Source organism: Petaurus breviceps, unplaced genomic scaffold (genome assembly GCF_028583685.1).
Source record: "Petaurus breviceps papuanus isolate PSGF00001 unplaced genomic scaffold, PetGlider_PUasm1.0 37, whole genome shotgun sequence".
NCBI classification, from domain to species: domain Eukaryota; kingdom Metazoa; phylum Chordata; class Mammalia; order Diprotodontia; family Petauridae; genus Petaurus; species Petaurus breviceps.
Genome location: NW_027186296.1, coordinates 31481600 through 31507388, shown reverse-complemented (window position 1 = coordinate 31507388; position 25789 = coordinate 31481600). Strand labels below are relative to the sequence as shown.

At 38.4% G+C, this 25789-nt stretch overlaps 1 protein-coding gene across 4 annotated transcripts in view; it reads left to right on the top strand.

Annotated features, from left to right (window-relative positions):
- LRRC49 (leucine rich repeat containing 49) overlaps window positions 1-25789 on the top strand; it is a 199634-nt gene that overhangs the window by 28130 nt on the left and 145715 nt on the right. For all 4 annotated transcript variants that reach the window (XM_069098179.1, XM_069098177.1, XM_069098178.1 and 1 more), the window contains one exon: window positions 24825-24968. In XM_069098179.1, the coding sequence (XP_068954280.1) occupies window positions 24825-24968 (144 nt within the window). The remainder of the gene's footprint in view (window positions 1-24824; window positions 24969-25789) is intronic.

Sequence of the window (25789 nt, the reverse complement as noted above, 5' to 3'; positions counted from 1 at the left end):
CCACTGTAGACGTATTTTAAAAAGAAATACAATGCTATATATTAGTAACATAAGATATTGAACTATAACATCTTTAATATTTAAACTTGTTCTTTGAGATAATTTAAAAATCAATGGGTAAGGTAGCACAGTGAGTAAGAACACTGGCTTCAGTGTTGGGATGACCTGGAGATTGAATCCTGGGCTCAGACACTTAGCACCCACCCAGAAACACCTGGCCGTGTAACCTTGAGCAAGTTACTTAACCCCAATTGCTTAGGGGCAGCCAGGTGGCTCAGTGAGTAAGAGCACTGGCTCCAGTGTCAGGATGACCTGGATCAAATCCGGGCTCAGATACTCAGCACCACACCTAGAAATAACTGGCCATGTAACCATGGCAAGTTACTTAACCCCAATTGCTTTAAAAAAAAAATCAATGGGTAATAAATGATCTAAAATAATTTTTAGTAGGATAAAAGTTATCTTAGTATTCAACTTAAATAATATGTAAAAGTATTCATTTTTAAGCTAATTTTTACCAAGTATAAACCTTTTCATTCTTTTTTTTTTTAAGTCTCTGACTTTTTTTTGCACTTTTATTTTTTTATTATTATTATTTTTTTGGAGAGGGGAAGGTAGGGCAGTTGGGGTTGACTTGCCCAAGGTCACATGGCTAGTTTTGTATTAAGTGTCTGAGGCTGGATTTGAACTCAGGTACTCCTGACTCCAGGGCTGGTGCTCTATTCACTACGACACCTAGCCTCCCCGTTCTTTTCTTTCTTAAAAAAAAGTCACCCCATTTACAGTTTCAGACCAAATAAGTTGTTTTCTGTTTTGGCCATTTTTGTTTGTTTACTCAAGTCCCTTTCTTGTGAATATATTTATCCAAATTATTTTAAAATTTAATTACCAATACTGATCCATACATAGTAGTCTTTGTATATGACTATCTTTGCTTCTACAAACAAATTGTACTGAAGAATAGTACTATGAGTAGGTATTTTTATCCAGAGGCAAGATTGTATATTGTAATCCTCTAAGGTAGTGATATGATATGTTTGGGATAGTAGAAGCATGATTTACATACATACATATACATACATATATATGTGTATGTATATATATATGTGTGTGTGTGTGTGTGTATTTTTTTTGTAGCCCTCAACTTCAAACACCCCAAGAAAATGCTTAATTTGGTTAGCCCTTTTAACTAATACTCTTTTGGTGTCATTATTGAACCAGTTCCAAATTCAATTAACTATTATAATCTAGCTACTATCTCTCCATCTTATCTGCAAGAAAAGCATGAGAAATTAATTTTCTCTTATACATGACTAAAATTTAACTGTCATACTAGTAGATCAGGAAAATGCTGAAAATATTATATACCTAGATTTTAGCAAAGCACCTGATAAAACATTTCATATTATTTGTGTGGAAGATGAGGACTAGTTGTTACTATAATTACATAGATTTGTAATGTTAATTGACTACAAGGATAACCCTTAATGGTTTGATGTCTGTTTGGCAGGAAATCTTCAGGCAAGTGACCCAAAGTCCCATGCTTGGCTTTCTTTCTTTTACAAGGTCACATAGCCAATACATGTGTTACAGTCAAAATAAGGTAAAACAAGACACAAATTTTTGAGCATTATCAAATTTATTAGTAAAGTGAGAATTTACCAGTAAATAAGATCTCAGCTTCCTTAGCAAAACTAAGACCTTAAGAGAGGGAGACAGCTCCCGTATATAGGTTTTGGGGTAGCACAGAATGAAGATAGGGCTTCATAGGTGAGGAACAAGTTATAATTGGCTCAACATCATGAATCTCTAAATCATTATGATTAACTACAGAGCTAAGGTGTGGGGGACAATGTGATTGGTTGGAAATTGGGAAAGAGGGACTAGCAACAACCCCCTGCTCTTCTGTGACTAAGGAATGGTCATTGTTTGAGTCCACCTGTAAGGTTAGCAATAGTGGAGCAGACTTCTTTGGCTAGCAAACCAGAAATCCTTCAAGTATAGCATGGTGGTGTAAAGATACGAAAACAAACACCGTGGTGTCCACCCACATCCCTTAAGTATAACAGATTTCCTTGAAGAAAAAATAGGACAGCAGAACTGGATTTCTAAGCTTAACTCATTGCAGGCCAGCTGAAATCTGAACTAAGTTCAGAGACAAAGAACCATAACTCAGGCAGTAACAGTACAAAATCAACTAACTGAAAATAGGATCAAATTTTTTTTCTTTTTGCCTTTTGGAGAGCAATTGGGGTTAAGTAACTTGCCCAAGGTTACATGGCTAGTTTGTGTGGGTTTGGGTGTGGGTCAGTGTGGGTGTGAGTGTGGGTGTGTGTGGGTGTTGTGTCTGAGACCGGAACTGAACTCAGGTCCTCCTGACTCTGGGGCCGCTTTACTCACTGCACCTCCTAGCCACCCTGAAAATAGGATCAATTTTTAAAAAGATGGAGAATCAGTGTGAACATTTCACAAGTCAGAAATAGGACTTGGACAGTTTAACTTTATCCATGAATTGGATAAAGGCAAACATGGCATGCTCATCAAGTTTTCAGATAACATTAAATTGAGGGAGAGAGCTGACACCTTGAATATCATCAAGATCTAAAAAAATCTGGCCAGGTTAAAATATTGGACTAGATCTAATAAAATAAAATTCAATGGGGATAAATGTCAAGCCTTACTCTTGGGTTAAAAAAAAAATCAACTTCATCAATATAGGATGGAGAGGGCACAATTAGATATCAGTTTGTGTGAAAAAAACCTGGGGGTCTTAATGGACTGCAATCTCAGCATGAGTCAGCAGTGTGATATGGGAGCCTAAAAAGCTAACATGATCTTGGACTGCATTAGGAAAGGCATAAGTTTTAGAATAAGGAGAGGAGAATCCCTCTGTACTTTGCCTGGCTCTGTCCTCATTTAGAGTATTATATTCACCCCAGTTTAACAACTTTGGTAATCTGGAAATTATCCAGAATTATGAAGGGCCTTGAGACTATGTTATGTGAGGATGGATTAAAGGAACTGTATATATTTAGCCTATAGAAGACTCAAGTGGAACATGATAGTTGTCTTCAGGCATTTAAAGGGCAGCCTTGTATGGAAGAGGGATTTGACTTACTGGGAACCACCAATTACCACTCAGTTCAATTAAATATCAGCTGAGTGTCTGTTAGGTATTATGCTAGGTGCTAGGGATTTAAAGATAAAAAGGAGACAGTCTTCAACCTTCAGAAGATTATATTCTGTTGGAGTGATAAAACATGTACACAGATATGTAAATACAAGGTAATTGATGAGAAAAAGACCACTTATAATTAGGTGGATGAAGAGAGGCTTCCTGTAGAAGTGACAGCTGATCTGATCCTGGAAAGAAGCTAGAGAGATTTTAAGAATCAGATGCTCAGAAGAATTATAGAATTACATTCCATGTGTGGAGGATAGCCTAGTCAAAGAAACTTAGACAGGAAATGGAATGTTGAGTTTTGGAAACAGGTAGGGGACCAATTTGACTTGAAAAGTAGAGTGCAGGAAAGGAAATAATATGAAAAGAATCTGGAAGGGTAGGTGAGAACCAGATTGTGGAGGACTTTTAAATACAAGGCTGTCTATTAATAAAAGAGTTTGGGTAGGAGGTCCTCAGGTGAGAAGTCCTGAATTAAGGTAGTAGCTGTGTGAGTAGAGAAAATGAGATGGATGCACAAGAGTTGAAAGGTTGGAGTTGACAATATTTGGTAATTGATTGGGTTATGTGTGATAAGGAAGAAGGAAGAATCACATATGACTCAGAAATTGTAAAACTGAGTGGCTGGAAGAATGATGAACCCCTCAACTAATCTGTATGCTAAATCTCTTTACTTCATGTTCATCCTTTCCATCTTCTGCAGCTAATGAGAATCTGGTTCCCTTCAGAAGGTACAGAAGAAGAAGTTTCTGGCCACTCTTTCTAGTCCTGGGTGAGCCATTTTTCATTCCCCTAAACCCATTGGACCAGGAAGAGGAGTGAACATATTAGTTTCAAACTATTTCTTTTTTACCATCATTCAACATTTATTTCTTTGTAGTTCATTCCATCTCTCTATCACCTGTTCCATATTTTTTGTTACCAACATTTACAGGCCACCAAGTCATTTTCCATTCTTTCTTAAGGAATTCAGTATGAAGCTCACAGATCTCTTAATCCCAAACTGTGTTCTCCATCTTGGAAATTTCAATATATACTTGACGTCCCCTCAAAAAACCATGGCCTTCCAGTTCATCAATTTCATCATCAACTCTGAGCTACAATTTCACACAATCTCATCCACTCATGGAGATGATCATATACCTTGATCTCACTGTAATTCATTTATCAATAAACCTACTCAATTCATTGCTGTGTCTCTGTGGAAACTATTGAATTTGAAAGATCTTTTGCCTTATTATTATAGATTCTATTTTTAGAGAGTTTGATTACATTCAACTGCCCAGGATCCTTAAATATTCCTGCCAGATGCTAGGACTGTGATTAAAAAGACGACCTTTGTCTCTATATGCTTCCATTAGGTCTCACCAACAAATGGAGGAAAGGTGTAGGCTTGGCAACCATGCTTTTGTTTTCTGTAATTCTGCCTTCTAGACCTGAACAGCTGAGAAAATGACACACCAAGAACTACATTTAATCCTTGTTTCTTCTCATATTTATCTTCCCTGGGTCCAGGAGTCTCCACATCCCTTCAACTCCTTGTATATAGCCCTGATTCGTGTCTCTTCTTGTGCACCTTCTTTTGCAACTTCTCTCTTTTAGGGTGACAACATGCATGTTGTCAACTACTGCAGCTTAATTTGTATATCCAATTTCTCCCTGCAATATGTCAGAGGTGCAGTTTCCTTGACTAAGATGTTTTTATGTTCTTTTCTTTTTTCTTTTCTTGTCCAGTTTTGTTTTGTATCACTAAAACACTTGGATGTATCTTTATGATTGGCTTAGCTTTTCTATTTCCCTTTCCCATAAGTAGTAATATTGAAGCAGTGTGATGTAATGGAAAAAGGGCTGACTTTGGGCTCAGAGGACGGTGTTTAAATCATGCTTTAGCTACTTACTCCTGTAGCAGCAAGCACCCCAGCATCCCCAGGGTGTCTGCCAACACAGGTTCTTGGATCTGCTTTGATAAAGGAAAGCAACTCAAAATGGGTTAACAAGCTTACTTTAATAAGTCAAACATATATCGTTTACCTAGTTCAGGGGAAAAAGGTCAGCACCCCAAACTTCAGAGTATAACAGACAGAATTATCAAGACAGAAACAGATCAAGTAGACAGATTTCCAAACTGTCCAACCATTACACCCGGGCCAAACAAATGGGGGTTTAAAGGGCCGGGGCGGGGAGGGGGTGGTGGTGGCCTCTGGACAACGGCTTCCCAGAATCCAGATCAAATCACAGAACACTTCTTAAAGTGAGCCCCAAAACAAAGCCTCAAATCAGGGTTTATATACCCTTCTCCTGGCTCAGAGAATGTAACAACCTTATTAACTCACTGCCCAATCAAGAAGTATCTACTGAAAAACAAGCCTCCCACCCCAGGCTCCTAGTGCACTTTACCCTAGGGGCAGGGAAGATCTTTAAATTTACATTCCCATTACAACTCCCTATTATGACCTTGGCAAGTCACTTTACCACTTCAGTTTCCTCATCTGTAAAATGAGAGTATTTGATTAGATAGCCTCAAAGACCCCTTCTAGCTCCCAGTCTATAATCTCATGATCTTGCTTTCAATTCACCAAGGCCACTATATACACGGTAAACTTGACCCATTCCCTAAAAGAGGTTGCTTACATTTTACTATAGACGGGATACATCACTTATACAATTGAGAAAATGCCAGGTAATTTGAGGAGAGGGAGAGTACTGCCTAGGGAGATCAGGAAATACTTTCTGCAGGGGTTAGCACTTTATCTTAGCTTCAGAGAAAATTAAGGCTTCTGAAAGGCATAGGTAAGAAGGGAGTAGGAATTCTGGGAAGCCTGTACAAAAATAATGGGGCAGCATACAGAATGTCAAGTTTGAGGAAATGAAATTAGGTTACTTTGTAAAGTGGATAAAGAGGATTAATGAGAAGGAAATCTGGAAAGGTAGACTGGATCTAGATCCTGAAGGCCTTTAAATGCAAAGCAAAGGAGTTCCTATTTTATTCTAAAGGCAAAAAAGAGCTACTGAAAAATTTTGAACAGTTGACGTAGACATGGGCTCTGTGCATATTCTAGTGACAGATCTGTGAGAATTGATTGGAGAAGGGAGAGATGGGAAGAACTATTGCAGTAGACCACATGACCATGTAAGCAGAGAGAAGGGGACACATGAGGGATTCTGTGGAGGTAGATTCGATGATACATGGTAACTGACTGGATATGGGGAATGTGGGAGAGTAAATATTTGAATAGGGCACTTGGATTGTAAACCTTGAAGATTTGAAGGATGGTTGGAAGGGATGGGTTTATGGACAAAGATATGTCTTCTTTTGTGTATGCTGAGTGAGATGCCTATGGAATATTCAGGTGGAAGATCTTTTGAGATTAGTTTGGATTTTGGTAGACAGAATTTCTAGTCATTAAAAAAAGGATTGACTTGGTTACCACAAAAAACAAACAGAAAAACAAAAATCAAAAAACAAAACAAACTCTTCCTTATTTGAACTTTTCATTTCTCTCTCTCTTTTTTTCTTCCACCTGATCTCTTGGAGTATACTTTGTTGTTGTTCAGTCATTTCAGTTGTGTCTGACTTTTTGTGACATCATTTGGGGTTTTCTTGGCAGAGATTACTAGAGTGATTTTTCATTTCCTTCTCTAGCTCATTTTACAGATAAGGAAACTGAGGCAAACAGGGTTAAATGACTAGTCCAGGGTTACATAGTTTGTCTATGTTAAGTCATGTATATTGTTTTTCCATGCACTATTTAAAACAAAATTTTGGAGGTATGGTTTGCTTAATTTGGATAATATTTTGTTAACAGCTGTTTTTGGTTTATGAATATTCTTTGTTTCTATCCTGTCCTATATTTCAAATGTTTGCTTTGCATAATTTGAGAAATAAAACATTTGTTCACCATTTTTGTACATTTTGGTGTACATTATGTTCTTGGTAATTAAAATTAATTAATTTGAGGGGCGGCTAGGTGGCACAGTGAATAGAGCACTGGCCCTGGCGTCAGGAGGACCTGAGTTCAAATGCAGCCTCAGACACTAAAACTTACTAGCCCTGTGACCTTGGGCAAGTCACTTAACCCCAACTGCCCTGCTTTCCCCCTCCAAAAAAAGCAAAAAATTAAAAAAAAATTTTAAAATGATTAATTAATTTGATTAGTCTAGAATGGACTATTCAGCCAAGATAATAAAAAAGGATAATTATAAGAGTTATAAAGCTGCAGGAAAACAGCCACACTAAAGCACTGTTAACTAGTCTAACCATTTTGGAAAGCAGTTTCAATTTTTTTGAAGTATGCTTAACTAAATTAAACCTTAGACTTAGAAAAACCATTTCTAGGCCTGTACCCCAAAGAGATAAAAGAAGGAAGAAAAGGGCATGTGTGCATAAAATATTCATAGCAGCTTTTTTGTAGTGGTGAAGAACTGGGAAACCAAGGAGGTGCCCATTAATTGCGGAATAGATGAGCAAATTATGGTATATAAATGAAATGAAACTCTGTTGTGCCATAAAAAATGATGAAGGGATTGTTTTAGAAAAACCAGGAAAGCCTTGTCTGAGCTTATGCAGAGTGAAATGAGCAGGGCCAGGAGAAGAATTTATACAATAACAACACTGTAAAGACCAACTTTGAAAGATTCAAGAACTCTGATCACTACAATGACCAACCAACCACATTTCCAGATAAATTTGTTGTGTTTTGATAGGGGGGTATTATATATACGAGAGGCTGAATGAGACATATGTTTTTAGACATGACCAATGTTGGAATTTGGTGTGCTTGGTTATGTTTGTTCATTATAAGAGTTTTGCTTTTCTTTTTCTGGTCTTCACTGGGGATGTAGGGTGGAAGAGAGAAAAATAATGATTAGTTGAAAAAAATTGAAAGACTTAACACAAAAAAATCAGCTTAAGCACTGTGTTCTAATGAAAACTTTTCTGGTACTCACTCCAGTTACTAGCACTCCCATTTCCAAAACTTCATTGTATTCATTTTGTATTTATGCTATAAATACTTATATATGTATGTTAGAATGTAAACTCCTTGAGCATAGGGACATTTCACTCTTGTCTGTGTATACACATTACTTATCACAATGCCTGGCATGTATTAGGAACTTAAGAAGTGTTGAATGATTGATTGATGAAACAGTCTATATTTCTACTATCAGTATATTAGAATATCTGTTTCCCTTTAACTTACTAACAAGATTCTCAAGACTTATTCTAAGGGCTGAGATAAAAATTCATAATAATATTTTCTTGGTAAAAGAAACTACTTGTAAGAATTTTACAAAGATTGGGCTATTATTTTTAAGTCAGCTAAATTTCTGTTTTGGTTTCTTGGCTGAATTGTATGATGAGATCTTTGGTTAACAAAAGGGTTATTCTAGCTAATGAGAGTTCTGAAAGACCTAGTTAGATAAGGCCTAGATTTGAAGCTCCAGCTATCAGGGAGAAAAAAAACAACAACTGTAAATTTTGATAAAGCTAGATAAAGCTAAGCAGCTAATTATGGGCAGCTAGGTGGCACAGTAGATAGAGCTTCAGGCCTTGAGTCAGTCATCTTCCTGAGTTCAAATCTGGCCTCAGACACTGTACTAGATTTGTAACCCTGGGCAAGTAACTTAATAACCCTCTTCACCTAGGTTTCCTTCTCTGTAAAATGAACTGGAGAAGGAAATGACAAACCACTACACTTTCTTTGCCAAGAAAACCCAAATGGGGTCATGAAGAGTTGGACATGATGAAACAATGAAGTAGTTAATTATAGGATGTTGATACCTGGAGTGTAAAGAAGCCAAGTATGGTAAAGTTTTCTTCAAGAATTATTCTGTAATCTTGATTTGAGCAAAGTATCAGAATTTCTCTATCCTAGAGGAAGGGAATGAGAACAGGATTACAAGGTAAGAGTGTCAGAACACTAGAGTTTTAGTTAAAAGTAGTTCACAAAGCACTTGCATCTAGTTCATAGAGTGTCGAGAACTGCCTTCACCTCCTTCCCATCATGCTGGTGTACCATTCTGTTCAGGAATGCACATAAGCCCCTTAATGATTTATATTCCTGTCTTGGATGTGGCCCCAAAAATGAGAATTGCCTCTTTTTTGCTCTTCCTTATTGGTGCTCTGCTCCTGCTTTGGCCCTTCCCTGGCAGCCACCAGAGCCCTGGTCATGCCTCTTTCCAGGTGGGTGACCCATTGCTCCACTGTCATTGCTGTCAACTGCCAGATGCATCATGGGAGCTTCTTGATGTAGTTGCTGTACATAGTGTGTTTTTGCTGCTTGTCTGCCCTTTCTAGGAGATAACTGTCGTGTCTTCCAGCAGCATAGACTAGAGCTTTAGCTGATAGTGTTATAGCTCCTTAAAGACCCTAGACTATTTGGACCTTCTTTTGTTTCATACCTGGATCCTAGAATTCACCTTTCATACTAGGTACTCTCCTGGTGACTCTAGGAATATCTCTTTTTTGGATCTCATGGTAGAGCTTTGTTTTCCATTCTAGGTCAACTCATGGTGGTGGTGTTGTTCAGTAGTGTCAAACTCTTTATGACTCCATAGACCATAGCATGCCAGGCCCTTCTATCCTCTGCTATTCCTCAAAGTCTGTCCAAGTTCATGTTTGTTGTTTCTATCATACTTTCTATCCATCTCATTATCTACTGTTCACTTTTCCTTTTGCCTTCTATTTTTCCTAACATCAAGTTCTTTTCCATTGGTCTTCTCATTATGTGACCTAAATATTTAAGCTTCAGCTTCAGTGTTTGATCTTTCAGTGAATAGCCTGAATTAATTTCGGTAAGTATTGACTGATTTGAACTCTTTGCTGTCCAGTGGACTCTCAAAAGTCTTCTATAATAGCACTACATTTTGAAAGTGTTAGTTGTTCTGTGTTACTCAGCTTTCCTTATAATCCAACTCTCACAGTCATACATTGCTACTGGAAAAACTATAGCTGTGACTATAAGGACTTTGGTAAGGTGATGTTTCTGCTTTTTAGTAGGCTGTCCAGTTTTGCTATAGCTTTCCTCTCAAGGAGCAAGGGTCTTTTTATTTTATGGCTTCATGAAATATCTGTAGTGATCTTTGAGCTTGAGAATGTCAAATCTGACACTGCTTCTGTTTGTTCTTCCTCTATTTGCCAGGATCTGATGGGACTAGTTGCTAAGATCTTAATTTTTTATGTTAAGCTTTAAGCCAGCTTTCACACTCTCTCCTTTCACTCTCCTCAAGAGGTTTTTAAATACCTTTTGACTTTTTGTCATCAGAGTGATATTGTCTGCATATCTTAGATTGTTTATATTTCTCCTGGCAACCTTAATTCCAGCTTTTGATTTATTCAGCCTGGCATTTTGCATGATGTACTCTGCATATAAGTTAAATAAATAAAGTGACAATATACTTTGTCATACTCCCTTTCCAATCTTAAAAACAATCAGTTGTTCCCTGTTTGGTTCTAATTGTTGCTTCTTGACCTGCATACAGGTTCCTCAGGTGACAAGTAAGATGATCTGGTACTCCCATCTTTTTGAGGTCTTGCAACATTTTGTTGTGATCCACATAGTCAAAGACTTTAGTGTAATCAATGAAGCAGAAGTAGATGTTTTAATGGAACTTTCTTGCTCTTCATAATCCAGCAAATGTTGGCATGTTGGTTTATACTTCCTTTGCCTACTCAAAAACCAGACTGCTCTTCTGGTAATTCTCAGTTCATATATTGCTGAAGCCCAGCTTGCAGAATCTTAGGCATAACCTTGCTGGTGTACAAAGTGAGCTCAATTGTTTGGTAGTTTGAACATTTTTCAGCATTGTCCTTTTTTTTTTTTTTTTGCTTTTTGGAGGGCAGTTGGGGTTAAGTGACTTGCCCAAGGTCGCACAGCTAGTTTTTTTGTGTGTGTTAAGTGTCCGAGGCCAGATTTGAACTCAGGTCCTCCTGACTCCAGGGCCGGTGCTCTATTCACTGCATCACCTAGCCGCCCCTAACATTGTCCTTCTTTAGGATAAAAATGTAAACCGATCTTTTCCAATCAAGTGTCCACTGTTGAGTTTTTAAAATTTGCTGGCATATTGAGTGTAGCACTTTAATAATATCATCTCTTAGGATTTTAAATAGATCAGCTAGAATTCTGTCACCTCCACCATCCTTATATTAGCAATGCTTCCTAAAACCTACTTGTTTTCATTCTACAGGATGTCTGGCTCTAGATAAGTAACCACATCATCTTGGTTGTCAGGTTATTGGTGATTAAGATCTTTCTTGTATATTTCTTGTGTATTCTTGCCACCTCTTCTTAGTTTCTTCTGCTTCTGTAAATCTCTACTATTTTTGTCTTTTATCCTGCCTGTTTTTGCATGAAACTTTTCTTTGATGTCTCTGTTTTTCTTGAAGAAATCTCTTATGTTTTCCATTCCATTTTTTTTGCATTGCTCTTTTAAGAAAACCTTATCTCTTGCTGTTCTTTGGAATTCTGCATTCAGTTGGATATATCTTTCCCTTTTTCTTTTCCTTTTGTTTTCCTTCTTTCCTCAACTATTTGCAAAGCCTTATCAAATAACCATTTTGCTTTCTTGCTCTTTTTCTTTGGAATGTTTTTTTTAATTAAAGCAATTGGGGTTAAGTAATTTGCTCAAGGTTACATGGCCAGTTATTTTGTGTGGGTGCCAGGTATCTGAGGCTGGAACCGATCCCGGGTCTCCCAACGCTGGGGCCGGCTCTCTTACTCACTGTACCACTTAGCTGCCCCTGGAATGTTTTTTTATTGCTGCCTACTGTACAGTATTGCAAATCTCTGTGCATAATTCTTCAGGCACTCCTTCTACCAGATATAATCCCTTAAATCCATTCATTTGTTCTACCTTATATTCATAAGGGATGTTATTTAGGTCATATCTATACAATCTGATGGTTTTTCCTACTTTCTTCAATTTAAATCTGAGTTTTGCAATAAGACATTTATGATCTGAGCCATATTCAGCTCCAGGTCTTGTTTTAACTGACTGTATAGAGCTCCTCCACCTTTAGCTCCAAAGTATATAATCAGTCTGATTTCTAGATTGACCATCTGGTGATGTCCATGTGTAGAGTTGCTTTATGTGTAGTTGAAAAAGCATTTCTGTTATGACCAGTGAGTTATCTTGACAAAACTCCATTAGTCTCTGCCCTGATTCATTTTTTACTTCAAGACCAAATTTGCCTATTTTTACAATTATCTTTTTTTTTTTTTTTGGAGGGCAATGGAGGTTTAGTAACTTGCCCAAGGTTACACGGCTAGTATTTTTGTGTGGGTGTTAAGTGTCTCAGGCCGGAACTGAACTCGGGTCTTCCCGACTCCAGGGCTGGCACTTTACTCACTGCGCTACCTAGCCGCCCCCTCCAATTATCTTTTGATTTTCTACTATAGCATTCTAATCACCTATGATGAATGTGATATTTTTTGGGGCTGTTTCTTGAAGATGTTGTAGGTCTTCATAGAACTGATCAACTTTGCCCTCTTCAGCATCAGTAGTTAGAACACAGACTTGTATTACTGTGATGTTGAATAGTTTGCCTTAGATTTAAACAGATATTATTTGGTAATTTTTGAGATTATCCCGGTACTACTTTTGTCACCCTTTTATTGACTATGAGGACTACTCTATTTCTTCTAAGGGATTCTTACCCACATTAGTATATATAGTAATCAGCTAAATTAAATTCACCCATTCTCATCCACTTAAAAAGTTCATTGACCTCCAAGATGTTGATGTTTTAATCTTTCCATCTCCTGTTTGATCACATCCAGCATTCCTTGCTTTATAAATACATTCCAAGTTCCTATGCCGTATTGATCTTTATAGAATGACTTTCCTTTCATCACTTGGCACATCCACTGCCAGCTGAACTTCCTTTTGGCTTTGACCCAACTGTTTCATTAGTACTGGAGCTACTTATGGTTGTCCTCTGCTCTTCCCCAGTAACATATTGGACACTTTCCAACCTCAAGTGCTCATTTTCTGATATCATCTTTTATCATTTTAGTACTGTGCATGAGGGGCATAGCATGTATTCAGGGAAGACTAGTACCTCTGGTATGAGGACTGCCAAGCCGTTTTGAGGCCTTCTTTCCACCTTTGGTGTGGTATTTGATCCACCAACTCTCACCTGTAGCTCCAAGAAGCTATAGCATGTACAGCAACCATACCCTGGTAAGCCATTTTGGCAGACAGGCTGCAACAGATTGAGGGTAACCAGGGGGTCTCAAAACCCTTGGTGAGTTAGTATGGTGTCTACCCCAAATACATGAAGACTTACCCCAGTCGAATGGGCGGATGAGAACAATTTGTTCCAATGGCCATGAAGGTGGCTGAAGCAGGTATTGTGGAGTGCTTAGAGTTTGGTTGGACATCAAAGACACCATGGTCATCTGCTGCATTCTGAGCCATCACCAATCATCTTGATTCTGTCCTGCTACTGGACTGTGATAACTTTGGAAAAGAGAGTTAGATTGATGACTCTGTGCAACTCTACCTCACTTAAATCCAATTATGCATGAATCAAAAGCCATCACCCATACTATTTTACCATTTTTACCTCTCTCGAAGTCCTGTGATGACAGGAAAATGATTAAGCAGCAGGTGTGGATACACTGGGAGCTATAGTCACAGCCTTGCACACAGGTGGCTCATGCCATAGGGTCATCTTCTCACTAGAAGCAGTGGTGGGATTTGGTAGTCCCCTGGGTGTCTGAGCAGCCAGCACTTCTCTTCAGGTGTGAAGAAGGGACTAGAAAACATACCCTAAAAATTGTCTACTTTACCCAACCCTGGCCTGTTTACCATGGCAGACAATGATCTCACCTGATCAAAACACAAAAAATTGTACAAAAACTTCTGCAAAGATGATTCCACTTATGATTGATACATGGAATATGCACACACTTATGGACAATGTGAATCCAGTAACCCTGAAAGATGAACAGCTCTTGTAAGAGAATGCAATCACATCCAGATAGCAGCCTTTAGTGACACTAGGATGACAAACAAAGGCCAGTTTACTGAAGTTGGAGCTGGATACATGTTTTTCCGGAGTGACCTCAGTTAAGGGGACCACCATTAAGCCGGTGCAGGTTTTGCAATCAAAACTAATCTAGTCAACAAACTTGTGTATCTACCAAAAGGAGTGAATGACAGGCTCATAACAATGCAATTACCACTTGCAGGAAAACACCACACCACATCATCAGTGCCTATGCTCCCACCATGATGAAACCTGATGAAGTCAAAGAAAAATTTTTTGAAGAACTGGGTGCTCTTATCATCAATGTGCTGAAACTGGACAAGCTTATAATCCTGGGTAACTTTATTGCTAGAGTACGTACAGACTACCAGACATGACAGGGAATCCTTGAGAGGAATAGAGTCAGAAATAGCAATAGTAATGTTCATTTACTACTGAAGACTTGTACATCTCATGACTTTCTCATCATTAACACTGTCTTCTGTTTACCTAAATGCAATAAAACTTCATGGATGCACCCTCACAGCAAACACTGGCATTTAATAGACAATGTCATTGTAAGGAGAAGAGAAAGACAGGATGTGAGAGTGATGAAGGTGATGAGTGCAGAGTTCTGAGCTGATCATAAACTTATTCTCTCCAAGCTAAATATTCACATTCAACAAAAGTGGTGGCCCCAAGGCAAGGCAATTAGCAGAACATTTAAAGTCAACAGATTAGAGACTTTCTATGAGTAGGAGCAGTTTGTTGCTAACTTGGAGAGAAAGCTGACCCAACACACAGTTGCCAACAGTGGAGCAGACAAAGAGTGGGCAGCTTTTAGAGATTTGGTGTACAGCACTGCATTTACTCTTCTGGGTCAGAACACTCATGAACATCAAGACTGGTTTGACACAAATGATGGGGAAATTCAGAAGCTGCTAAATGAAAAATGATAACTCCACAGGATATACCAGCAGGATAGTTCATCTGTCTCTAAAAAGGTAGTGTTCAACTCTATCAAAAGTAAAGTGCAAAATAACTGGCTGGGTAACCTTGAGCAAGTTACTTAACCCCAATTGCTTAAAAAAAAAATAAATGGGGCGGCCAGGTGGCACAGTGAGTAAAGCGCCGGCCGCGGAGTCAGGAGGACCCGAGTTCGGTTCTGGCCTCAGACACTTAACGCCCACACAGAAAAAACTAGCCGTGTAACCTTGGGCAAGTTACTTAACCCCAGTTGCCCTCCAAAAAGCAAAAAAAAAAAAAAAAAGTAAAGTGCAAGCAAAGGTTAGAGAGATGCAGGATTCTTGGTTCAGTAAGAAGGCAAATGAAATTCAGTTTTATGCTGATAGTAACAATCCCAAGTCCTTTTGTCATGCTCTGAAGGCTATTTATGGGTCAGAGAAATGTGGTGCATCTCAACTACTCATTGCTGATGGAGCTGCATTGATTAGTGGCAAGGACATGATCCTGGAGAGGTGCGCTGAACACTTCCATAGTGTTATCAACAGACCATCATCGATCAATGCTGAAGTTACTGATTTTTTTTAAAAAAAATTTAGAAAAAATTTATTTACTATTAGTTTACAACATTCAGTTCCACAAGTTTTTGATTTCCAGATTTTCTCCCCCCATCTTCCCGTCTCCCCACACCCATTGTGGCATGCGATCAGATATAAGCTCTACATATATCTTCACATTAAACATTAGTCAAGCTGTAAAGAAAAATTATAACCAATGGAATGAATAACAAGGAAGAAGAAACAAAACAAAAGAGAGAGAGATCAAGTAGTTTGTGAAGCCATTGATTGTTTACTCAGGTTGAAGGCAGTCCCTCTCTAGCCAAATTTCCAATGGAAGAATAAGTTTTGAATGCTATTTGGCATTTCTCCTGTGGCAAAGCACCTGGTGCTGATTCTATTCCAGCTGAGATTTACAAGGAGGGGGATCTCTTGGTCATACAAAATCTGACTAAAATTTTCTGGATTATATGGCGAGAGTAGGTTATCTCTCAGGAGTTCAAGGATGTTTCCATTATTCATCTCTATAAAGGTAAAGGAAATTTATTGTTGACTTCACCGTTTTATGCCAGTGAAATCTGAACAATATAACAGTGTCATGCCAGGAAACTGAATTGCTTCCATTTGAATTGTCTTAGAAAGATTCTGAAGATCACCTGGCAGGAAAAGGTAACAGACACTGAGATTCTTTCTTGATTCAAGCATTCAAGTTCTGCTATAGAGAGAACAACTCTGATGAGCTGGCCACATTGTTCAAATGCCAAATGTATACTTGCTTATGAGACCATTTTGCAGAGCACTTATGCAGGGAAGGCACTCACATAGTGGTCAGAAGAAAGGATGCAAGGCTACTTTCAGGGTCTGTTTTAAGAACTTTGGAACTGGGGCGGAGTCAAAAATGGCAGAGTAGAAACAGGACTTCCCAGGGCTCTCATTCCCACCTCATCCAATTCATTTAAAAAATGACTCTAAACAAACTTTGGAACTACAGAACCCACAAAATGACACAGAGAAGCTAACCTCTTGCTGAAGATAGCCTGGCAGGCCAGCAGGAAGCAGCCAGCCGGCCACAACCAGCTGCCGGCTGGAGGGATTTCAGATCACCAGCAGCTGTGGCGGTTTCCAGAATTATCAACCCATAGATGCTAAAGAAAAAGTCAGAAGTCAGTGCAATGTAGACTTTGGGATCTGGGGATTCGGGAATGCAGTCCAGCCTTTGCCTGCTGGAGGGAGAAGCGGCTGAAGCATGGCGGACATGCAGCCACCGCCACATGGATGCTTCAGAGCTCCTGGCCTGCAGATTGTAGGGGGACCAAGCAACCAGTCTGAGGGGTAATCGCTATTGCTTTGACCTGCTTGGATCTGGATTACTGTCTGGGGTGGAGGTCCTAGGGTGTGTGACCAGTGTGCCAGAGCATGCGGAGGCTTCTGAGAGGACAGCCAACTAACAGCACCAGCAGCTGAGAAAACCCCAGTGATTGGGACAAAGCTTTCCCCTCTGGTAGCATAGTTCTACTGTTTCAAAAAGTTCAAAAGTCAAGTAATTGAGTGGCAACATGAGCAAGCAAAGGAAGCAAAGCAAGCACAATGGTCTGACTTTGGATTCCTTTTTGGGGGACAAAAAGGATCGGGGCATGGAACAGGAGGAAGACAGCCAAGTCAAAACTCCTGCACCAGGAGCTTCCAAGAAAAGAATAACCTGCCTACAGGCCATAGAGGAGCTTAAGAAGGATTTTGAAAACCAAATAAGAGAAGTGGAGGAAAAATTGGGAAGAGAAATGAGAATGATGCAAGAAAATTATAAAATGAGAGTCAACAACCTGACTGAAGAAAATAACACCTTAAAAAATAGACTAACTCAAAAGGCAAAAGAGGCTGAAAAAGCCAGTGAGGAGAAGAATACCTTAAAAAGCAGATTTTGCCAGATGGAAAAAGAATCTCAAAAGCTCACTGAAGAGAATCATTCCGTCAGAATTAGATTGGAACAAATGGAAGCCAGTGACTTTATGAGAAATCAAGATACTATTTAACAGATCCAAACAAATGAAAAAAAAATAGAAGGCAGTGTGAAATATGTCATTGGGAAAACCACTGACCTAGAAAATAGATCCAGGAGAGAGAATTTAAAAATTATTGGACTACCTGAAAGCCATGATCAAAAAAAGAACCTAGAAATCATCCTTCAAGAAATTATCAAGGAATATTGCCCTGATGTTTTAAAACTAGAGGGCAAAATAGAGGTTGAAAGTATCCACCAATCACCTCCTGGAAAAAAACTCAAAAAAGAAAACTTCTAGGAATATTATAGCCAGGTTCCGGAGTTCCCAGCTCGAGGAGAAATATTACAAGCAGCCGGGAAGAAACAATTTGAATACTGTGGAAACACAATCAGAATAACACAGGATCTGGCAGCTTCTACATTGAGGGATTGAAGGGCTTGGAATATGATATTCTGGAGGTCAAAGTAGCTGGGATTAAAACCAAGAGTCACCTACCCAGCAAAACTGAGTATCATGTTTCAGGGGAAAATATGGTCATTCAGTGGAATAGAGGACTTTCAAGCATTCTTGATAAAAAAACCAGAGTTGAATAGAAAAATTTGACATTCAGATACAAGAAGCAAGAGAAGCATGAGAAGGTAAACAGGGAAAAGAAATCATAAGGAGCTTATCGAAGTTGAACTACTTACATTCCTACATGAAAAAATGATAATTGTAACTTATGAAACTTTTTTCAGTATGAGAATAGTTGAAGGGAATAGAAAAAATATATATACACCTACATATATGTGTCTATATAGGAGGATATATGAGTACATATGTGTATATATGTGTACAGGTATACATAGACAGAGGGCACAAGACCAGTTTAATAGGAAGGGATGATACTTAAAAGGGGAAATTAAGAGGTGAAAGAGGAATATAATGAGAAAAGATGGGGAGAGACATAATGGGGTAAATTATCTCATACAGAAGAATCAAGGGAAAACTGTTATAATCAAGGGGAAGAACAGGAAGTCAAAAGGGAATGAGTCAACCTTATTCTCATTGAATTTGGCTTAGGAAGGGGATGACATACACACCAAATAGGGTATCACCCTACAGGAGAATAAGGGGGAAGGGGATGAGAGGGGTGATGATGGAAGGGAGGGCAGGCTGGGGGGTAGGGAAGTTGGAAGCGCCCACTTTTGAAAAGGGACAGGATCAAAGTAGAGAAAAGAACAAGGGGGGGATAGGAAGGAGGGGAATATAGTCAGTCTTTCACAATATATCCACTATGGAAATATTTTGCATAGCTACACATGTTCAACCTATATTGAATTGCTTATCTTCCCAGTAAGGGTGGGTGACAAGGGAGGTAGGAAAAAAATCTGGAATTCAAAGGTTTAAAATCAAATGTTTAAAAAATATATCATTATTATTATTATTATTTTACATGTAACTGGGAAATAAGATATACAGGCTCTAAAGCATAGAGATCCACCGTGCCCTACGGGAAAGTTGGAGGAGGTATGTGGGAAGATTTGGGAGAGAGCAGATTGGGGGAGGGGATATTCAGTGGGATTGCTGTTTTGGGGTGGTGGGTAGGGGAAAAATGGGGAGAAAATTTGTACCTCAAAATCTTGTGGAAATGAATGATGTAAACCAAAAAATAATAAAAAAATAAAGACATGATATATAAAAAATTAAAATAATAAAATAATAAAAAAAGAACTTTGGAATTGATTGTGTGACATGGGAGATGCTGCAAAAGACCGTTCAACATGGTGTGCCCGCATTAAAGAAGGCCAAGCAGAATTGGAATAACTCAAAAGAAACATGAGATGTGCAAATTTAGAGACATCTCCACCCCAAATGTTCATATGGACTATTTGTGCCCTTCTTGTGGTAGAACATTGGTTTGATGAGCCACAGTTGGGCACACTGTAACTTGACTCCAATGTAGTGATGTCATTTTTGAGAATGAAGGACAACCAGCTGTCCATAGGGTTTTCTTGGCAAAGATACTGGAGTGGTTTGCTATTTCCTCCTTCCATGGATCACCTTTTGTACTCTTCACTATGACCTATCCTTTTTGGGTATACCTGCCTTGCATAGTTCATAGTTTCATTGAGCTAGGCAAGCCCCTCTGCCAAAAGGCAATGATGGAGGGAGGAGGGAGAAGGGACATGATGAGTTTGTCCCATGTGTCTTCTCCCTCCCCTAGTATAAGGACAGGATTCTTCCCACTGAGTTGGCATCTCATACAAGATTCTTTTTGTGGATTTAGAAAGACTTGATTTCTCCTTTGCTTATCTGACCATCTACACCCTCCTGGACACACGGACTATTATGCACATTACTTTTGTTTCTTTTTCTCCTTGCTCTCCAAAGTCAAATACTACAGATTTTCATGGTACATGGTGCCTACAAAAAAGGGAGAAGATTTTTTACAAATTCTACTACAGTTAAGTTCTTTTTTTTTCCCCTAAAAATCTTTAACTTAAAAAAAAGCTTAGTAAATATTATTTTAACATTAATTTTATTTGTATAATTATGTTATGTATCCTTTTAGAAGACCTAATATTCTTATTTGAGAGTAGGCTTTTCACCAAATAACAACATGCTAAATGTATTCCAAGCCTAATATAATCTTTATTTAACTAGCTTTGAAAACAATACAGATAACAAGTAATTACTATGTGATCTATGATGTTAAGTTAATTTTTTTAATTGTGGATATTTTATTTTATTTTTTCGGGTTTTTTTCAAATGCTTTATTAACTTCTGATTTACATCATTCGTTTCCGCCAGATTTTGAGTTACAAATTTTCTCCCCGTTTTTCCCCTACCCACCACCCCAAAATAGCAGTCCCACAGGATATTCCCTCCTCCAATCTGCTCTCTCCCATATTTCCATATTTTCTCCCATACCCCTTTCGACTTTTCCAGTGGATCTCTATGCTCCAGTGCCTGTATATCTTATTACCCAATTACATGTAAAATAGTATTAATAATAGTATATATATTTGAGTATTTGATTTTAAAACTTTGAATTCCAGATTCATTCCCTTCCTCCCTTGTCTCCCACCCTTACTGGGAAGATAAGCAATTCAATATAGGTTGAACATGTGTAGCTATGCAAAATATTTCCATAGTGGATATATTGTGAAAGACTGACTATATTTCCCTCCATCCTATCCCCCCCTTGTTCTTTTCTCTACTTTGATCCTGTCCCTTTTCAAAAGTGGGTGCTCCCAACTTCCCTCCCCCCCAGCCTGCCCTCCCTTCCATCATACCCCTTTCATCCCCTTCCCCCCCTACTCTCCTGGAGGGTGAGATACCCTATTTAGTGTGTATTTCATTCCCTCCTCAAGCCAAATTCAATGGGAATAAGGTTGACCCATTCTCTTTTGCCTTCCTATTCTTCCCCTCCATTGTAACCATTTTCCCTTGCCTCTTCTATATGAGATAGTTTACCCCATTCTGTCTCTCCTCATCTCCTCTCATTATATTCCTCTCTCACCTCTTAATTTCACCTTTTAAGTATCATCCCTTCCTGTTAAATTGGTCCTGTGCCCTCTATCTATGTATACCTGTAAACATATATACACACATTCACATATGTATTCATATGCCCATATACCCTCATATATAGACATATATATTTCTATTCCCTTCAACTACTGAGAAAAGTTTCATCAGTTACAATTATTGTTTTTGCATGTAGGAATGTTAATAGTTCAACTTTGATAAGTTCCTTATGATTTCTTTTCCCTGTTTACTTTCTCATGCTTCTCTTGCTTCTTGTATCTGAATGTCAGATTTTCTATTCAACTCTGTTTTTTTTTCAGCAAGAATGCTTGAAAGTCCTGTATTCCACTGAATGACCATATTTTCCCCTGAAACATGATACTCAGTTTTGCTGGGTAGGTGACTCTTGGTTTTAATCCCAGTTCCTTTGACCTCTGGAATATCATATTCCAAGCCCTTCAATCTCTCAATGTAGAAGCTGCCAGATCCTTTGTTATTCTGATTGTGTTTTCACAGTATTCAAATTGTTTCTTCCTGGCTGCTTGTAATATTCTCTCCTTAGTCTGGGAATTCCGGAACCTGGCTATAATATTCCTAGGAGTTTTCTTTTTGGGATCTTTGATCAGTGGATTCTTTCAACATCTATTTTGCCCTCTGGTTCTAAAACATCAGGGCAGTTTTCTTTGAGAACTTCCTGGAGGATGATTTCTAGGTTCTTACTTTGATTATGGCTTTCAGGTAGTCCAATAATTTTTAAATGATCTCTCCTGGATCTATTTTCCAGGTCAGTGGTTTTTCCCATGAGATATTTCACATTGCCTTCTATTCTTTCATTTGTTTGGATCTGTTTAACAGCATCTTGATTTCTCATAAAGTTATTAGCTTCCATTTGCTCCAATCTAATTCTCAAGCAATGATTCTCCTCATTGAGCTTTTGAGATTCTTTTTCCATCTGGCAAATTTTTAAGGCATTCTTCTCCTCACTGGCTTTTTGAGCCTCTTTTGCCTTTTGAGTTAGTCTGTTTTTTAAGGTTTGATTTTCCTTAGTCAAGCTGTTGACTCTCATTTCGTAATTTTCTTGCATTGTTCTCATTTCTCTTCCCAATTTTTCCTCCACTTCTCTTATCTGCTTCTTAAGGTCCTCTATGGCTTGTAACCAGCTCGTATTTTCCTTTGAAGCTTTTGGTGCAGGAGTTCTGACTTTACTGTCTTCCTCCTGTTCCATGCTTTGCTCCTTTTTGTCCCCAAAATAGGAGTGTAATGTTGGAGTCTTCTGTTTGTTTTGCTTCTTTTGTGTGGTCATGTCGCTCCTCAGTCACTTGACCCCTGGGCTTTTTGCCACAGTAGGACTCTGCCACCAGAGAGGGGAGCTTTCGTCCCAGTGGGCATTTTTTCAGCTGCTGGAGGTATTAGTTGGGTGCTCTCTCTGAAGTCTCCACATGCTCTGGCAAGCTGTTCACACACCCCAGGACCTCCACCCTAGACTGCAGTCTGGATCCAAGAAGGTTAAAGCAAGAGTGATTACCCCTCAGACTGGTGCTTGGTCCCCCTACACTCTGCAGGCCAGGAGCTGAAGCTGCCACATGGTACTGGCTGGCTCTGCCTGTGTCTCATTGGCTTCTTACCCTGGGGGCAAAAGCCATGCACTCCCACTTACTGGGCCCCAAAGTCCAGACTGCACTTACCTCTCACATTGGCCTTCGCATCTATGTGTTGATAAATCTGGAAATGGCCACAGCTGCTGCTGATCTGGGGTCCCTCCAGCTGCAGCTGATCAGGCCTGCCCTGGGGCTAAAGCCTTGGTGTGGGGCTGGGCTCGGTTCCCAGAGCACTGGGCTCGGCTCCCAGAGCGCTGTGCTGGCTGATTCCTACCAGCCTGCTGGGCTGTCCTCAATGGGAGGTTAGCTTCTCTGTGTCATTTTGTGGGTTCTGCAGCTCCAAAGTTTGTTTAGAGTCCCCTTTTTACATGGATTGGGGAAGGTAGAAGCCAGAGCTTCGGGGAGGTCCAGCTTCTACTCCACCATCTTGACTCCCCCACTTTGAATTGTGGATATTTTATCGGAGAAAAGCAATTGTTTTTTCTCCCATTGTTAAGTTTAGAAAGCATAATAAAAGTACTGCAAGACTAATAGAGAATAATTGGGTGATTCAAATATTATTCAAGTTTCTTTTGAGCTTTAGAGTTCTAGCTATGATCTTATTCTCTGCATGGAAACTAAATTTTTGATATTGAGTAACATCAAAGAATATACTACTAGGGTATATGTGTGTTTATTTTCTTATTATGAAATTAAAAGCATCATTGTATTCAAACATTACACAATATTCATATTTTGGTAGCGTATTTATAGTCAGAAAATTTATCTTACTACTCCAATGGATCTCTTGATCTCCATGTTTGAAATATAGTAACTAAAGGATTTATAGTCTATATCACACAATTTGGTATTTAATTTTATAGTATATCCTTTTGTAGTTGGTAATTTTGTAATTTTTGTAATACATGTGTATTGTCTTCAGTGGCTCCCTATTCCATCTAGCTGAACTATCTTCAAGGTTCAGCTTAGGGGTCTTCTCCTAAGGGAAATCTGTCTTCAACTGCCTAGTTGCTAGTGTTCTGTCCCTTTTCAAATGATCTTCTATTTATCTTTTTTTTCCTCTCATATCATTTCTTCCTTTTGAATGTAAGCTCCTTTAGGGGAATTGTTCTTTGTCTTTTCCTTTGTGCTTTGTACATAGTGAGTGCTTAACAAATGTTTGTTGTTGAATTATAGTGCTTCTTCCTCAGATTTTTGTTTCTAAAAGGCAGGAACTATTTTTCGTTTTTGTCTTTTTATACCCTGAATCTAGAAAAAGGGTTCTTAACCTAGGATCCATGAATTTGTTTTTAGGAATATTTTTATAATTGTTTTTCTTTGTCATCCTATGTGCCTTATTTTATACATTTAAGAACATTCTGAGAATGAGTCCATAGGTTTTTCCAGACTGGCAGAGGGGTCTATGACACAGAAAAAGCTTTAGAACCTGTGGCATAACACAGTGTCTTATATGTAGGTACTTAAATGGTGGTTATTTTTAAATTGTATTCTTGTTCCAGCTTAGATTATAAACTTCTTAGAGGGCATTTTTCTTGTTGTTGTTTTTTTTTTTCCACAGTGCTGGGTGCATAGAGAAGATGAACAAATACTTGATCAGTTGATAAGATTGACTTAAATTATTTGTCAAGGCCCAAAGCATGAAATACAAGATACAAATCTTCTAAAAAATAGTCTCTAGAAAATCTTATTGTTTTGTAGACATAATAGAGGAATGACATAGTACATGAATGAAAAGAGATAAGGAAGGTATTTTACCCTACCTTTTACTAAAGATATTTAAGGTTACAAAGTTAACAGTAGATAAATAAATGATATCTATCTATGTATCTATCTATCTTCGATCTATATATCTATCTATCTAATCTATCCATCCATCCACATCAACACATGTGCATATAAAGATATTAAGAGGAATTAACGTTACATTGTCACTGAATGTAATTAATCTTTTATTTTAAATATTTTATATCCTAGATAGATTTAAGAAATATCTTTTTGAAGACTGCTAATTGCTTTTTTATGTTACTCTTGAAAAAACAGATTTCAAAAATTGAAAATGTCAGTCATTTGTGTGACCTGAGAGTTTTAAACCTTGCAAGGAACTTTTTAAATGATGTTGATGATCTTAATGGCCTGAGCTCCCTGACTGAACTTAATCTGCGACACAATCAAATCACTTCTGTGGTAAGTACCTTATTTTCTTTTCCCCTTGCCAATTGTGAAATAAAGAGTAGGAGAGAGAAAACAATAACTTTTTGTTAAATTTTTTAAAAATTAAAGAAATTTGGGGCGGCTAGGTGGTGCAGTGAATAGAGCACCAGCCTGGAGTCAGGAGGACCTGAGTTCAAATCTAGCCTCAGACATTTAACACTTACTAGCTGTGAGACCTTGGGCAAGTCACTTAATCCCAATTTCCCTGCCTTCCCCACTCCAAAAAAAAATTAAAGAAATTTAAAGAAGAAAATTATCTATGATTATTTTATGTAAAGCAAGACTATTAGGCCATTTAGGCTTTTCTTAAATTAGTTTATGGGTATACTTTATTGATTTTAAAAAATATTTTAATTTGCGTCATGTAGTGTGGATAGAGAGCTAGCCTTAGAGTCAGGAAGGTCTGGGTTCATGTCCTGCCTCTGACATATACTGTATTTGTCACCCTAGACAAGTCTCTTAACCTCTTAGAGCTCTCAAGGCAATTCAAGGCTATAGGCTGCAGAGAAGATACTAACCTGCACCAATGGAAGAGAAAGATCTTCACTGGAAACTTCCTACACCAATTAAATCATAGATCTAGTCCCTATCTCTACTATTAACTTGATGCAATTATAATTTTTTTTTTTTTGCTTTTTGGAGGGCAATTGGGGTTAAATGACTTGCCCAAGGTCACATGGCTAGTTTTTATATTAAGTGTCTGAGGCCAGATTTGAATTCAGGTCCTCCTGACTCCAGGGCTGGTGTTCTATTCACTGCGCCACCTAGCCACCCCTGCAATTATAATTTTCAAA